Source organism: Rhinopithecus roxellana, chromosome 7 (genome assembly GCF_007565055.1).
Source record: "Rhinopithecus roxellana isolate Shanxi Qingling chromosome 7, ASM756505v1, whole genome shotgun sequence".
NCBI classification, from domain to species: domain Eukaryota; kingdom Metazoa; phylum Chordata; class Mammalia; order Primates; family Cercopithecidae; genus Rhinopithecus; species Rhinopithecus roxellana.
Window position 1 is genome coordinate 98808336 of NC_044555.1, and position 15013 is coordinate 98823348.

At 38.1% G+C, this 15013-nt stretch overlaps 1 protein-coding gene across 1 annotated transcript in view; it reads right to left on the reverse strand.

The window, feature by feature from the left end:
- Positions 1-4014: 4014 nt before the first annotated feature.
- TRPC5 (transient receptor potential cation channel subfamily C member 5) overlaps positions 4015-15013 on the reverse strand; it is a 345492-nt gene continuing 334493 nt past the window's right edge. Inside the window, exons 8-11 of the mRNA XM_030934047.1 lie at positions 11927-12130; positions 11156-11197; positions 8989-9078; positions 4015-6708 (exon numbers count right to left, since the gene is read on the reverse strand). Of these exons, the coding sequence (XP_030789907.1) occupies positions 6016-6708; positions 8989-9078; positions 11156-11197; positions 11927-12130 (1029 nt within the window). The 3' untranslated portion in view covers positions 4015-6015. The remainder of the gene's footprint in view (positions 6709-8988; positions 9079-11155; positions 11198-11926; positions 12131-15013) is intronic.

Genomic DNA, 15013 nt, shown 5'->3' on the forward strand with positions numbered 1-15013 from the left:
GTGTATTGAACTTGTATTTACAGTGATCCCAAGGTTGAGAACTTGTTAACACCTGAAATGTAACCCAAATATGACCCAAAATTTGAAGAATGATTTACAGGTAGTTCTGCTTTCATATATTGTTGCAGTTTTTGAATTTAATTAAAGGAGAAATGGTGATGTTAATGTTTTAATTAACCATTTTAAACTACATTTTTTATTCAGGTGATTCATCTCAATTTGGTCATCCAAAAAATTGACAATTTGGTGATTTAGCCCCGTGTTTTAAATTGCATATCCTCATTCGTCCTTACTTCAAAGGCTTTTCCAACTGTCTCTTTACTACACTATCACCATCTAAGTTTCCCAATCCCAGCAAAAATCCAAAGCCTCCTTTCTTCCTTCCAAGGGTCAGCATTAAGAGTTGTGTAAGACTGGATAACTGTCAAGACGGTTCCTAGGTTGGAAGGCAATTGGTGGCAATGAGTATTTTGGGGATATATTGAACTTCTGGGAAAAGATATAAAATGGCCAATCCCAGCTTAATTGTACTTTCAAATGGTTGGCTGCCTTAGGTTTAAATAAAAGGCACACTGCCACATATTCGTTCAAGTGCCATTGAGGACAGTGCCTTTTTTGTGTATGTATGTAAGCTCCTGGGATGTTAGGTTGCCCCAAAACCTGCTGAAGTCAAAGGGCAAATATGCTGAAAAATTGTGAAAATGACCTCCACATTGCAAGCCATTCTAACCTACTTCAGTTAGTCTTTTTTGGTTCTATCAAGTTACTGGAGTTATAAAGAAAGTTCTTTGAGGGGGAAGAGGGTAGGACAGATACATGCTACTTTGATGGATGTATGACAGTTGATTTCAATGATCAAAAGTTGTGGGCTGTTGATATTCCTACGGAAATTGTTTGCCATTTATTTGTGTAGTAACAGGAAGCCTCTAGAGCTTTCACAACTTTTCACATCAGATAAGAAAACTAGCTTCTTGGCATAAGGGCATTCCACTTAGTTTTATATTTAAATATTATAATTCTTAATATGTGTATGTCTCTCAGGTACCACAAATATTGATGGTATAGCTTTAGAAAAAGAATGAACACAGATCCAATAATCAAGTGCAAGATACAAATCCACTCAAGTTGGGGATAACACAAATAGCCTAAAGATGCTACAGCACACTGGCTTGCTGCCTTTATCATTCCAGCAGTTAACACTGTTTCTTAAACATTACATTTTCTAAAAGTAAAGCTCTCACAAGGCACCCACTAACACCTCCTCTGGATCACCACACAATTGATGAAAATCCTAGGCCACGTGCCAGCGTATGAATGAATATTAACACCTCAAGTATGCATCAAATCTCAGGTATACAGTAAATCTGAAGTATGCAGACTTACTTTATTTTGCCAAAAATGCGTACATTTGAATCTTCCAGGTAAGTTATTCTGACCTAAATGCTTTTTTTCTTTTTAACAAAACCAGGAACCTCAAATTTTGATAGCTCTCAATATAAAAGTGCTACGGAAGATGCTGTCATGGCAGTTCATTTTGGCAATTCCTCACAGTTCAGGAAATGTCTCCATTGAAAAGTTATTCTTGCTTCCCTCTCTTCAAAATGATCTAGTAATTACCTAAAGGGATAAAGGGCCAAGGGCAGAACAATCAAATGCTATTAAGTTTTGTTATGTGTGTGTATGTATATACACAGACACGTTCTCACTTTTACAGACATCCCTCAAAAGGCAAAGCAAGCGAAAACCCACATCTGTTGGAAAAAAGTTACTGGAAAGTTCATTGGAAATATAATGGTAACAATGTTTCTCTGTGCTAAAGTAAAGCTCACATTCATTTGGGGTACTCAGATCCCACTGTCGAGTTCTACACCAACAAGGTGGATATTTGGAGCAATTATCTAGATAAAGTAAGCCAAAGAAACAATCTAAAATATCCATAGTGTTGAGGCAAAGCTGCAGGGGTTGAAGGTAGGGAGAGCTGTGAAGTAAGTATGAAGAGGTTATTTAAATGATCTGAACACCTGAATCAATTTGCATTGACTATGTCTATATGAGCAATCTTTTGAAAACTTGATTACCAAGAAAATATACTCATTTTTTTTGTTAGGTACCTTTATTTATTTATTTTTGAGACAATCTCGCTCTACCGCCCAGCCTTGAGTGCAGTGGTGTCATCTCTGCTCACTGCAACCTCCGCCTCCCAGGTTCAAATGATTCTCATGCCTCAGCCTCTCAAGTAGCTGGGACTACAGGCGTGTACCACCATGCCCAGCTAATGTTTGTATTTTTAGTAGAGACGGGTTTCACCATGTTGGCCAGGCTGATCTCGAACTCCTGGACTCAAGTGAACCACCCACTTTGGCCTCCCAAGGTGCTAGGATTACAGGAGTGGGCCACCACGCCAAGCCTCAATTTTTCTTAGGTACTTTTAAACAAAGGATTTGCTGCCTATCTTCAAGTACTTTTTACCTGATGATTTAACAAACCAAGGTCTGGAGCACTAAAACTATTAGTCAAAACACCACTCGAGTTTCACCCACGATGCAACGTGAATGCCAATGGTTATTTGTATTTTCAGGCTAAGGTATGGCCTCATATTTATCCCTAAAGTTCCCACTGAAGTTTTCAGAGGAGGTTTGCACTGCCATAAGAACTATAAAGTTCTTTTTGGAAAAGGTATTAAGTCATTTGAAAAGTGGAGGCGTTCGTTTTTAAAAAATTATCTAATCAAATTGCAGACAGGTATTTATGACTTAGCTGAAATAGCCTAAGTTAGGTCATGGTGGAATGAAAAATGATGGAGGCAGAACAGGGAATTTTTTAATATCCATGTAAGTAGACAGAAGCATAACTTGAAGCATTTATATCCCTGTTAAGTTTGGCATTTTCCAAAAATGATTTTAAATTTAGAATCTTTCCTCTGTCTTTGTATTTCACTGGACTTAAAGCTGGAAGTGGAGATACTTCAATAATGGTCACTTTCTAATATAATTCAAATATTTTCTTTGTAATTTTTAGCTTTATTATTAGGGAGACTTTATGAGATCAAATAAATGAATCCAAGGTGTCTGGAAGTGATAAGCCAACTGTAATGTAGGTGGACCATGATATGGATATTTTAGATAAGTAGTAAATGACTTTTGTATTATTTGTGTTTGACTTTGCAGTACATTTTTAACTCTACATTTAAATATGTAAGTCTGAAGTTTTTGGAGTTCGCAGCATTTTTGGCAAATGAAAAAAAGGGTGTCTGTAGTGGCCACTTCATGTTCACACACACATATGTATACAACATATATGCTTACTAATAAATGTCTTCTATAATCTAGAAGGCTTGAGTTTATTGACCAGCTCTGTGACCTTGAGCAAGTCATTGTCCTTCTCTGGGCCTCTTTATTTTCTATTTGTAGAATATGAGGTTGGAATAGAGTAGATCCTTTATAAAGTTCTCTTTTAGTTCTTAACTTTTTATGTTTATAAATTTACTCTCAAGTTGGCTTATAACTCCTCTGGGGTCAGAAGATACACCTAAGCATTTTCACTTGAAATACCTTTTATGATACTTGATCAAGAGAGTAAGGAAGTGAACAGAATATTTTTCCTTTCCTACTTTGTACTGAATTAGAGTTAATAAAAATGTTGGTGTCACCAACATGGAAGTTAGGGCAATAGCTGTTTAGCTTTAACCCCCATCCTAAATGAGGCTTCACTATAGCTAGTGAAATCTTAAGCCCAAGTCACAACGATAACCCTGAGAAGATCTGAAAAGGAATGTACTCCCATGACATATGACACTGGTTCTTTCAATAGTAGAGATTGATTTACACATATTATCTCTTTAGAACATAAGTGACAGAAGACTTTTGGAATACAGTTCCATGTCTGGCTAGCCTGTTTTCTGACAAGTTGATAAGGTCACTGCTAGAACACTTATACATAAGTTTTCAGAAGTGATATACATTTCTGAGAAAAACATGTTTTTCTTTTTATAAAATGGGGTTATATGCTATTTTGGTGCTGTTAATATGAGTTAGGAATGTAGCCCAGGTTCTATTATTATTCAAAGTGAATTTGACAATTTGGAAAGCTGAATCTGTAAGTTTAGAAACCTTTCTGGAAAGTAACCTGTTATTAAATGTCAAGTCCATTTATGACAGTCTCAGTGAAGCAGGGCAGAAATTGATTTGAGGAAATAACCACTTCAGATATGATCAAGGAATTATTTTCGGACAACCTCTTGCCAAATGGGTCTTGACGCAGCTTTTTCACTTGATCACTTTTCTCTGGATCTGAGGCTTTATTCTTCAAAGCCTCCTATTTCTGGCCCCTCCCCCTCCATTTTGCTCTTCTCCAGGCTAGAGACAGAGATGGGAATCCATTCAAATAACAGAAACCACACTATCAAAAGCTAGTTTGGAGGCATATTTGCAGAGTTTGAAAATTCCTCATTTCTCTTACTTGTATGTTTACATACATTAATCTAAATGGATTCCTATTGGTGTTGACATTTAAAAAAAACAGGGTGACACCTAACTATTTTACTTTTCTGAGCTACACACTATTAATATAATCTCTAGGACTCAGACCTAGAGTTGTTTCAGGTCATATGTTAGAGTCTAAATTGAGGGAACCTTTGTGCTAATGTTGGTAAAAACCGTCCTTGCTCAGCAGGTTCTCAGTGGTTATTAGGTCTAAAATGATGACCATATGCATTATGGACTTTATTTTTTAACTTCGACCACTGTATTCTGATGAGGTACTCTTAAACTGTGGAAAAGAATTTGTTTGGATGTATAAATGTAGCTTCCTTGGAAGACAGTAGAATTTGGATCACGTTTATAATTCCATGAATCCACTAGGGTTGTTATGTTATATATCTAACATAATTTACACATGCAATTCCACTGCCCCCAATGAATATTAAAACTGCAACCTGAATTAGGTTATCTATACCTAGAATTGCCATTTTTATAAAGCAATTAATTAAAATGAAGATGCTCTTTTCTCATATTTTGACACTTCAGCAATATGCCATTTTTTTCTGATAAAAATATTTCAAATTCAGGCTTTTATCTTAGAAATTCTTTGATAGCAATGATAATTAAAACTATCAACAGTAGAGGAGGACCCGACAAATATGACAACTATTTATCTTGCCAATGTATGAGATGTAGTGACTATTGGTTAGAGTGTAGTAGGCGTTTTTAAAAAACAGCACAAATTCTAAATACTAATTTTGATACTATCAAATTTTAAAATGTAGTAAGTTAACTGAAACACACAAACACAGAAAAATAATTCACCTAACTTATTAGATATGACATATACTATGGGGTAAATATTTCATTGGCACACATTAGGAAACTAACACATCTTTAAGAAACAAGAAAATTCAACAGCCCTCACAATAAGAAGTTGTAGTATTTAAGAACGAAACAAGCCACTAATACCTAGAAACCACAAGCTGACAATTCTTTGGAATCTCTTCAGCCTCCCTTTGATGCTGTTCATTGACCCAGCATGGGCAGCGTGTAGCACTGAATGGCAACAAAGATGGGCAGGGTAGTTTGCCTTAGCTGATAGCTGGTGGGGACTGCTGACCACATCCCTCAGCTCTGTGGGAAGATGGTATGAGATCCTGAGGATGGTCAGGAATCTGTGTAGCAGCAAGAGTAGCAAAGTGGCACCTGGGGCTTCAAGGAAGCATGGGTGAGAAAAGCAAAGCAAAAGGGTTAAGCACCCAACTGCACCTCTGCTGATTAGGTGCAATACCCCTTCAGTTGGTTGTAAGATGGACTTAGTGTGTACAGATATTGAAAAGGCAAATAATAATGAAAGTAATAATAAAACAACAAAAATGGAGAATGTGGCTATAAAAGATGGTGCAAATAATAGGAGTTTCACTCTCCTTTCTTGGGGGCAGGGGCAGTGAGGGAATCATATTCTGTGTCATCTCTGAGAGCAAGGAAATTACAAATTTCTGTTGAGTTCCAGAACAGATGATTAGGGCTTGACTTAGAGGCGAGTTGTAACTTGTTCTTCCTGTCCATCACCCCATTTGTGCATGAGCAAGTCACAAGCCTCTCCCCAAGTTTCAAATACATCCTCTGAGGAGTCTAAAAGTTTAGAATTTGAGGAGCAGATGCTGGATGCACAGTGAAGAGAGCTGGAACAGGCTAGAGGGCATTCACTGCTCTGAGCAGCGCCCTGGACTTCACCTAATTCTACCTCACTGAGGTTAATTTCACTTTGAGAACAGGCCTCTGCTTTCCCTTTCTCCATCTGAGAATATCTGATGTCCTGCCACATACAGTGCTGCTGAACAATTCCATCAGAAATTGTATACATTGGCTCTGAACTGGGTTCAGACATATGACCATTAAATTTGGAGAACAGGAGACCCAGTTTCTTGAGAGAAGGACCCATGAAGGAGCGTTTGCTTGATGACTCAGCTTTTGACTTTCCTTGGGCACCACTGGACCTTGGCATGGTTCTGATGAGAGGTGGCCCATGGCAAGCCTTTTTCTTGCAGCCTAAATTAAAAGAGACACTCTTGGATTTGGCTCGAGCCCCACCACTGCCATCATTAGTATCATCTCTCTGAGAGAGTTCAGTGCTGCTAGTGGAAAAGCTTCTCCTTGGGTGTTTTCTATTTCCCAAGAGGTCAAGCACTTCATACCGAAAGCTGGAGATGTCTTGCTTTAATTCCTAGGAAAAGAGAGGAGACATATTATGTCAAGAAGCTTGGTCTTTATTTCAAAGTAGGCACATTAGATACCTTTGGAATGTTCCAGGTTTTTGCCTAGTAGTAAATCACAAAATAAAACACCAGAAAAATCTGCTATTATTCAAACACAAGAAAAACATATTAATAATTCCGTGGGCAGGGCTGGTCGTTGGCAAACTTGTACAATGGGTAAAGTTGATTCAGGATTAGCTAACACTTTAGTAGGGATTAGTCTGTTGAGGCGCTTTCATAAGGACTAACTCCTGCTCAAGTATTAACTAACAAGGTATTAGATTAGGACACTGGCTCTCACAGGTGTCTGCATATAAAAGGACTACTGAAGAGGAAAAAGCTTTTAAGACTCTAACGAGTGAAACTAGAGAAGTGGAATGTCAGGTGATGAGACTGCTGTTTTGAGACATGGGGCCCTGTTCAAACCTCTATGAAATGTCTTCTATCTCCAACTGAATGCTTACATACTAGACTGTTCCTTTAAAAGCCAAGCTGAAATTTGTTCATGTACTTCCCCTGCTCAAAACTTGTTACTAACTTGTCACTAACTTTAGGAAAAAATAGAAATGCCATACCATGGACTACAAGGTTTTTCAAGGCCTAGTACCTGTTGCTTTCTCCAGTTTCATCTTTCTACTCTTTTCCTAGGCTCTCTGCTGTCCACCTGTATGGACATATTCTCCCTTGCCTCTGGGCCTTTGCCTGTGCTGTTCTCTCTAGAACACTCTTCTCCCCAACTCCCCTTTATCTGGCTGGCTTCACTTTCAAGCCTCAGCTTAAGCATCACTTCCATTGGAAAGTCTGTCTTGACTCCCCAAGTCCCAGTTGAGAGTCCCTCCTCTCTGTGTTTCCACAGTGTCCTGTGTTTAACCTGTCAGAATATACAATTGTTCATCACCCTTTATTATTGTTTGTCACTCCTTGAGAGTAGGAGCTGGTTAGATCTTGCTCACCACTGTACCAGAGCACGTAGCAGAGTGCTTGGAACATAGCAGACCCTCGGTAGATGAATTATGTCTATGAATTAGAATAATGGCCTTCCTGTGTGCCTTAGAAAATATAGACGTTCATGGACACAGGGAGGGGAACATCACACACAGGGGACTGTCGGGGGTTGGGGGTTAGGGGAGGAATAGCATTAGGAGAAATATCTAATGTAGATGATGGGTTGATGGGTGCAACAAACCACCTTGGCATGTGTATACCTATATAACAAACTTGCACGTTCTGCACATGTATCCCAGAACTTAAAGTATAATAAAAATTTTTAAAAAGAAAAATATATATAGATGTGTTCTAGGATAGGATTTCTCAATCTTGGCACTATTGACATGTTGGGCTGGATACTTCTTGTTGTGGGAGGCTGTACTATTCATTGTAGGATACTCAGTAGCAACCTTGTCTTTACTGTCTGGATACCAGTGTGACAACCAAACGTATCTCCAGACATTGCCAAGTGTGGTCTTGGGGACAAAATTGCCCCTGGTTGAAAACGGTTGTTCTAGGCTAATGCCACTAGTAGAATTTTAATGTTTAATGGTGGAGTTTCTTAAGACCTTAGATTTAATAACAGATTTATTATTATTATTATTATTTAATTATACTTTAAGTTCTAGGGTAGATGTGCACAACGTGCAGGTTTGTTACATATGTACACTTGTGCCATGTTGGTGTGCTGCACCCATCAACTCGTCAACACCCATCAACTCGTCATTTACATCAGGTATAACTCCCAATGCAATCCCTCCCCCCTCCCCCTTCCCCATAATAGGCCCCGGTGTGTAATGTTCCCCTTCCCGAGTTCAAGTGATCTCATTGTTCAATTCCCACCTATGAGTGAGAACATGCGGTGTTTGGTTTTCAATAACAGATTTTTTGATCTTATATCTTTTAAGTAAAGAAGATCTTTAAGTCTCCAGGCATCTTCCCTTTGCTATCTTGTCCCTCACCACCATGCATCCTTGCCACATCATTTAAAGCATTCAATTTCCACACTGAGAAACACTCAGAATATTAAAAGAACGCATACAGCAGATTTCCTTCTTTCATGACACTGATTGTGGTGTGACATACATTGGTAAAATCTCTCCGTCTACTGAATGAAAGACAACTCTAAGAGAATAAGCATTATAACTGGCTTTGCTATATTGTAAGCAGATGAAATTCCATCACCAGAAACCTCACACACTGTGAAGATTAAATGATGCTTATGATATGTAAAATGAGAAATCACTTCATGATTAAATTACCTTAAAATTTTCTTCTGTTAGCCCCTCATTTGTTTTAGAATTTCTTATCATAGCAGCCACGTATCTTTTGACTAAATTCCTGATAACTTCCTGGAATTACAAAACATGAAGAGGCATTCAATCACCTTCTCAAGCTCTCAGTTCAATAAGAAACTTACATAGGAAATAAAACATGCTTAGACCTCCTTTGCAGTGGAAAATCCTCATAGGATCCAGCCTTTTACTGTAAAAAAATGAGTTAAGTCCATTGGCTAAACAACTATTGTGTCTCTGAATTTAGTGTCAGAATCAAATTCACCCTAAAGGAAAATTTTTTACCCGAGCATAAGGTAAACATGTATTTCCAGTGGAATAATTCTTGCATGGTCATATAGTTAATATTTTCCTTTAGGATGGATTGCACGTTAACACTCCTAGTAAAATGAGAGTTTTATTCTCCTTTTATAAAATTGAGAGAATTTTCTTCAGAGTCACTAAGTCTGCTGATTTTAATGTCCACTAATTACATAGTGAAGATATTTTTCTCGTAGTCAACCTACACTTCTCCTTTACAGGAATGTCCTCTTTTCACTTAGCTCCCAGGGGAGTGGTCTGCACGTGGTCACTACAATTTGTATTAGTGATGGTGATGATGATAGCTACTGCTTATTGCAATGTGTCAGGCAACACATGCACATAATACATATACATACTCATCACTCAATTTTCACAACTCTCTAAGTTAAGTTTATTACTATCCCCATGTTAGAGATGAGGAAGTCAAGCCTCAATAGGCTGACTCATCCAATGTTACACAACTAGTAAGTGTCAAGATTAGACTTTCATTCTACTTCAGTCTGATTTTAAGGCCAATGGTATTGCTTCTTCTACTATGTGTACTTGAACTCACTGAGATGTGCAGGAATAATTTTTTTTGTTATCATTGAGGGCTATGAAGCAGAACATGAAGACAATGAATCTTATTTAAGGTTTATTATTATAAAAGGAATAACATTTGAAGGTGGGAGTAGGGAGAGGAGGTTTACATACAAAATACCGTGTTTTCTGCTTCTCTTTGTTAGTTATGGTCTAAGGGGAACAAAGTTAGGAGAAGTGACCTATAGAATAAGGATGCATTTCCTTCAAACGCTGTAGAACATTTTTCTACTTTGGTTTTCTTTTGATCAGGATGGTGAGAGATGGTTGTCTCTTATTTGTGATTTGCAAGGATTATTCTCAAGAGATGTTGGTGATATTTGTATGCTTGGCTGTTTTCTAGCTGGTGGGAAGAGTGCCCTAATGTTTATTAGGTTTATTACTTTTTTTTTTTTTTAACAAAATACAGAAGTGCTTCTCTATTTCTTTGATTAAAGTCATGTTGTAATTTATCAAGATCTAAGTTCCTGACATTCAGATAAGCTTTTACTTCATTGAGGTTAGTTTCCTCCTGTTATATATTACCATTACCCTATGTATTTTTTCTACATGGCAGTTTTTATCCTTTTAATCACTTAATTTTAATACAATCATCCCTTGTTATACTCTGGGGATTGGTCCCAGGACCCCCGCCCCGTATACCAAAATCCATGCATACTCAAGTCCTGTAATCATCCTGCAGAACTTGCAGATGCAAAAAGTCAGCCCTCTTGTATATGTGGTCTTACATTCCATGAATACTATATTTTCTATTTGCGTTTGGTGGAAAAAATCTGCCTATATGTCGATCTACACAGTTCAATCCTCTGTTGTTCAAGAGTCAACTGTAATTTTAATGACGTGTTATTTTATCCCTGCTAGATAATAAATTTCATAAGGGCAGAAAGATTGCATCTTTTTTGTTCATAGTGATTTTTCTAGTATCTAGTGTAGTATTTTATGTACAGTAGGTACTCATATGTTTGACTGACCAACCACATATTCTATTTTATGTAATTTCAAGGAAGACAGCTTTCTAAGTCATAGTTGTTGCTGATCAAGCCGAGGCAGTGCATAAGGGCCGTGAACAGGATTATAAAGCAGGTGATTCCACTTGGAGAAGGTACGTCAGTCCTTGATAAATTACAGCCTTTCCAAGCCTCCTATCCCAGTCAAATGGGATTGTGTCCAGACATAGCCAGAGTGAAGTTTGCTTCTCCTCCACAGAACCAGCCAACAACTATTGTGCTTCATCCCTGTGAGGAAGCTTTACCTGATAATGTTGATTTTGTATCAGGCTGTCAGCATTGCGTTCCTATAATTGAAAATAGAGATGTTACATGAGCAGTCCCAGCACCCTACCCACCCAAACATCTGAATATATTTTTAAATATTAGGACTGGAGAATGATACGGGAGCTCCTGCCTGACAAACCCCCAAAGCAAATATATGTTGGAATGATTTTATGATGCTTAAAACAGTGAGTGTCACAAAGGAGGGACGGGAGGAAACAGTTTTGTTTAAAAAGATTCATAATTTTGGTCAGGTGCGGTGGCTCATGCCTGTAATCCCAGCACTTTGGGAGGCCAAGGCGGGAGGATCACGAGGTCAGGAGTTCAAGACCAGCCTGGCCAACATAGTGAAACCCTGTCTCTACTAAAAAGACAAAAATTTGCCCGGCTTGGTGGTGTTCGTCTGTAATCCCAGCTACTTGAGAGGCTGAGGCAGGAGAATCGCTTGAACCCGGGAGGTGGATGTTGCAGTGAGCCGACATGGTGCCACTGCACTCCAGCCTGGATGACAGAGTGAGACTCCATCTCAAACAAACAAACAAACAAACAACAACAACAAAAAATTAGCCAGGTGTGGTGGTGGACGCCTGTAATCCCAGCTACTGGGGAAGCTGAAGCACGAGAATTGCTTGAACCCAGGCAGCAGAGGTTGGCAGTGACCCGAGACCATGCCACTGCACTCCAGCCTGGGTGACAGAGTGAGACTCCATCTCAATTTTTTAAAATTAATTTTTTAAAATTAAAAGTCTTACTGTGAAGCTTCTCAAGTTGCGCCTTCTCCGTCTACCATCAGGGTCTCTTTTGGGGCAGAAGGTGTTGTTGAACCAGTTACCAAGGTATAGAAATGACTTGGGGCTGGGGATGATGTTGAAAGGAGGTGGCAAGGTGCCACCTTCATCAAAGTAACTCATCCAGAGCTTTGTCCTTGCAAACTTCCACTCGATATCAGCATGATCCTATGAAAGATAATGAAGTTCAAGGATTTGGGATGGGAAACTGCACGATGTACTCACTTCTCATTCTAAACTTTCTAGTTGCTTCTATAGAGGGCAATAAGTCAAGAGCTATATAAATTCAAATTATACATACCCTGTCACCCAGTAACCCTATTCTTAGAAATATATCTTATCAATATACTTACAAAAACATGTATGTACATGGTTGTTTACTGTAGCACAGATAATAGTAGCAAAACAACTGGCAGCAATCTAAATAATCAACAGTAGAACTGGTTAAATAAATGGTATTACATCTATAAAATAGTATAAATACAACTACTAAAATATGGTAGATCCATAAACATTATATATATGTATATATATGCATCTGTCCAAGCCCTCTAAGTGAATAAAGCAATATAGAGCACAACATATGTACAACGATTCTATTTATACATCTGGAAAATCTTTTATATTAACATGCTTACATGTTCTAGACAAGTACACACTAAACTGTCAATAGTAGTTATTTTTAAGGCGTGGGATTGTAGTGGGAGGCTTTTTTTAAAAAAAAGAAAAATCAACTTTATTGAGGCATGATTTACACAGAATAAAATTCAACCATTTAAAGTGTTTGATGAGTTTTGACAGGTATATATACCCATGTAACAATCATTATAATCAACACACACACACACACATCAGTGTACATTTCTAGGAGTTTTAAGAGCTGTATTGACTGATGTAACCACGACTACAATCAGGATACACAACAGTTCTATCACCCTCCAAAGTTCCCTATTGTTACCTCTTTGTAATCAAACTCTCCCAACTTGTAACCTCTGACAACTGCTGCTCTGTTTTCTGTCCCTATAGTTTACGTTTTCCAAAATGTCATATAAATGGAATCATACAGTAGGTAACCTTTTAAGACTAGTTCATTTTACTCAGCATAACATCTTTAAGATTCGTCTGTATTTTCGTATGTATCAATAGCCCATTCAATCACATTGCTGAGTAGTTTTCTATTATATGGATGCATGATGGTTTGTTTGTTTACCTACTGAAGAATATTTGGGTTATTTCCAGTTTTTTAGCAATTATGAGTAAAGCTGTTATGACCATTCATGTACAGGTTTTTGTCTAAACATACATTTATTTTTTTCTAACTTAAATATCTAAGAGTGGTATTGCTGGATCGTGTGTTAAGGGTGTGTTTATAATAAAATGCCAAACTGTTTTCCAGAGTGGCTATACTGTTTTCCATTATCACTAATTGCTCTATATCTTCTTTAGTGCTTGTCAGGTTTTTAAAGTTTAGTCATTCTAACAAGTATGTAGTGGGATCTCATTATGGTTATAGTTTGCATTTCCCAAATGGCTAATGATGTTGAGCATCTTTTCACATGCGTATTTGCCATCTGTATATCTTCTACGATGAAGTGTTTTTCAGATCCTTTGCCCATTTTTATTGTATATAGGTAATATAATATAGAGTGTATATATATATATATATATTCTAGATACAATCCCTTTGTTAGATATATGACTTGCAGGTATTTTCTTTCAGTCTGTATCTTTTCATTCTCTTAATGATGTCTTTACTGGAGCAAACTTTTACTTTTGAGAAAGTCAAAATTATCATGTTTATAAAACTATCAATTTTTTTATAGATTGTGCTTTTTGTGTCATGTCCAGGAACTCTTCAGCTAACCCAAGGTCATGAAGATGTTCTCCTATGTTTTCCTCCGCAACTTTTATAGTTGTAAGATATGCCTTTAATTCTATGATCCATTTTGAGTTAATTTTTCCATAAGGGAAGAGGTTTATGTTGAGGTTCTCTTTTAAAATATGAGTGAACAATTGCTCTGACACCATTTGTTGGAACAACTCTCATTTCTCCATTGAACTGCTTTTGCCCCTTTGCTGAACATCAGTTGGGCATGCTGGACTACTAGACATCCACATTCAAAAGAGTAAACACCTACGTTATAACACGTACAAAACTCAACTCAGAATGAATCATAGACCTATACTTAGCAGATAAGAACTACAAAACTCTTAATAGGAAAGCATAGGAGTAAATCTTTGTGACCTTGGATAAAATGATTTCGTAGATACGACACCAAAAACCAAGTGACAAAATAAAATAGGTAAATTTGACTTAATCAAAATTAAAAACATTTTTACATAAAAGGACAGCATAAAGAAAATGAAAAGACAACTCATAGAATGTGAGAAAATAATTTAATATCATATACTTGATAAGGGACTTGTATCACAATATATAAAGAATAATTATGGTGGGGCATTCCAAGATGGCCAAATAGGAATAGTTCTGGTCTACAGCTCCCAGCATAATTGACACAGAAGATGGATGATTTCAGCATTTCCAACTGAGGTACCTGGTTCATCTCTTGGGACTGGTTGGACAGTGGGTGCAGCCCACAGAGGGCGAGCTGAAGCAGAGCAGGGCGTCACCTCACCTGGGAAGCACAAGGGGTTGGGGGATTTCCCTTTCCTACCCAAGGGAAACCCTGAAAGACTGCTTGGATAAACAAGGCACTCCCGCCCAAATACTGCACTTTTCCCAAGGTCTTAGCAACTGGCAGACAAGAAGGTTCTCTCCTGTACCTGGCTTGGCAGGTCCCATGCCCACGGAGCCTTGCTCACTGCTAGCGTAGCAGTCTGAGATCAATCTGCAAGGCAGCAGCCTGGCTGGGGGAGGAGCATCTGCCATCGATGAGGCTTGAGTAGGTAAAGTGACTGGGAAACTCAAACTGGGCGGAGCCTGCCATAGCTCAATGAGGCCCACTGCCTCTAGATTCCACCTCTGTGGGCAGGGCATAACTGAACAAAAAGCAGCAGACAACTTCTGCAGACTTAAATGTCCCTGTCTGA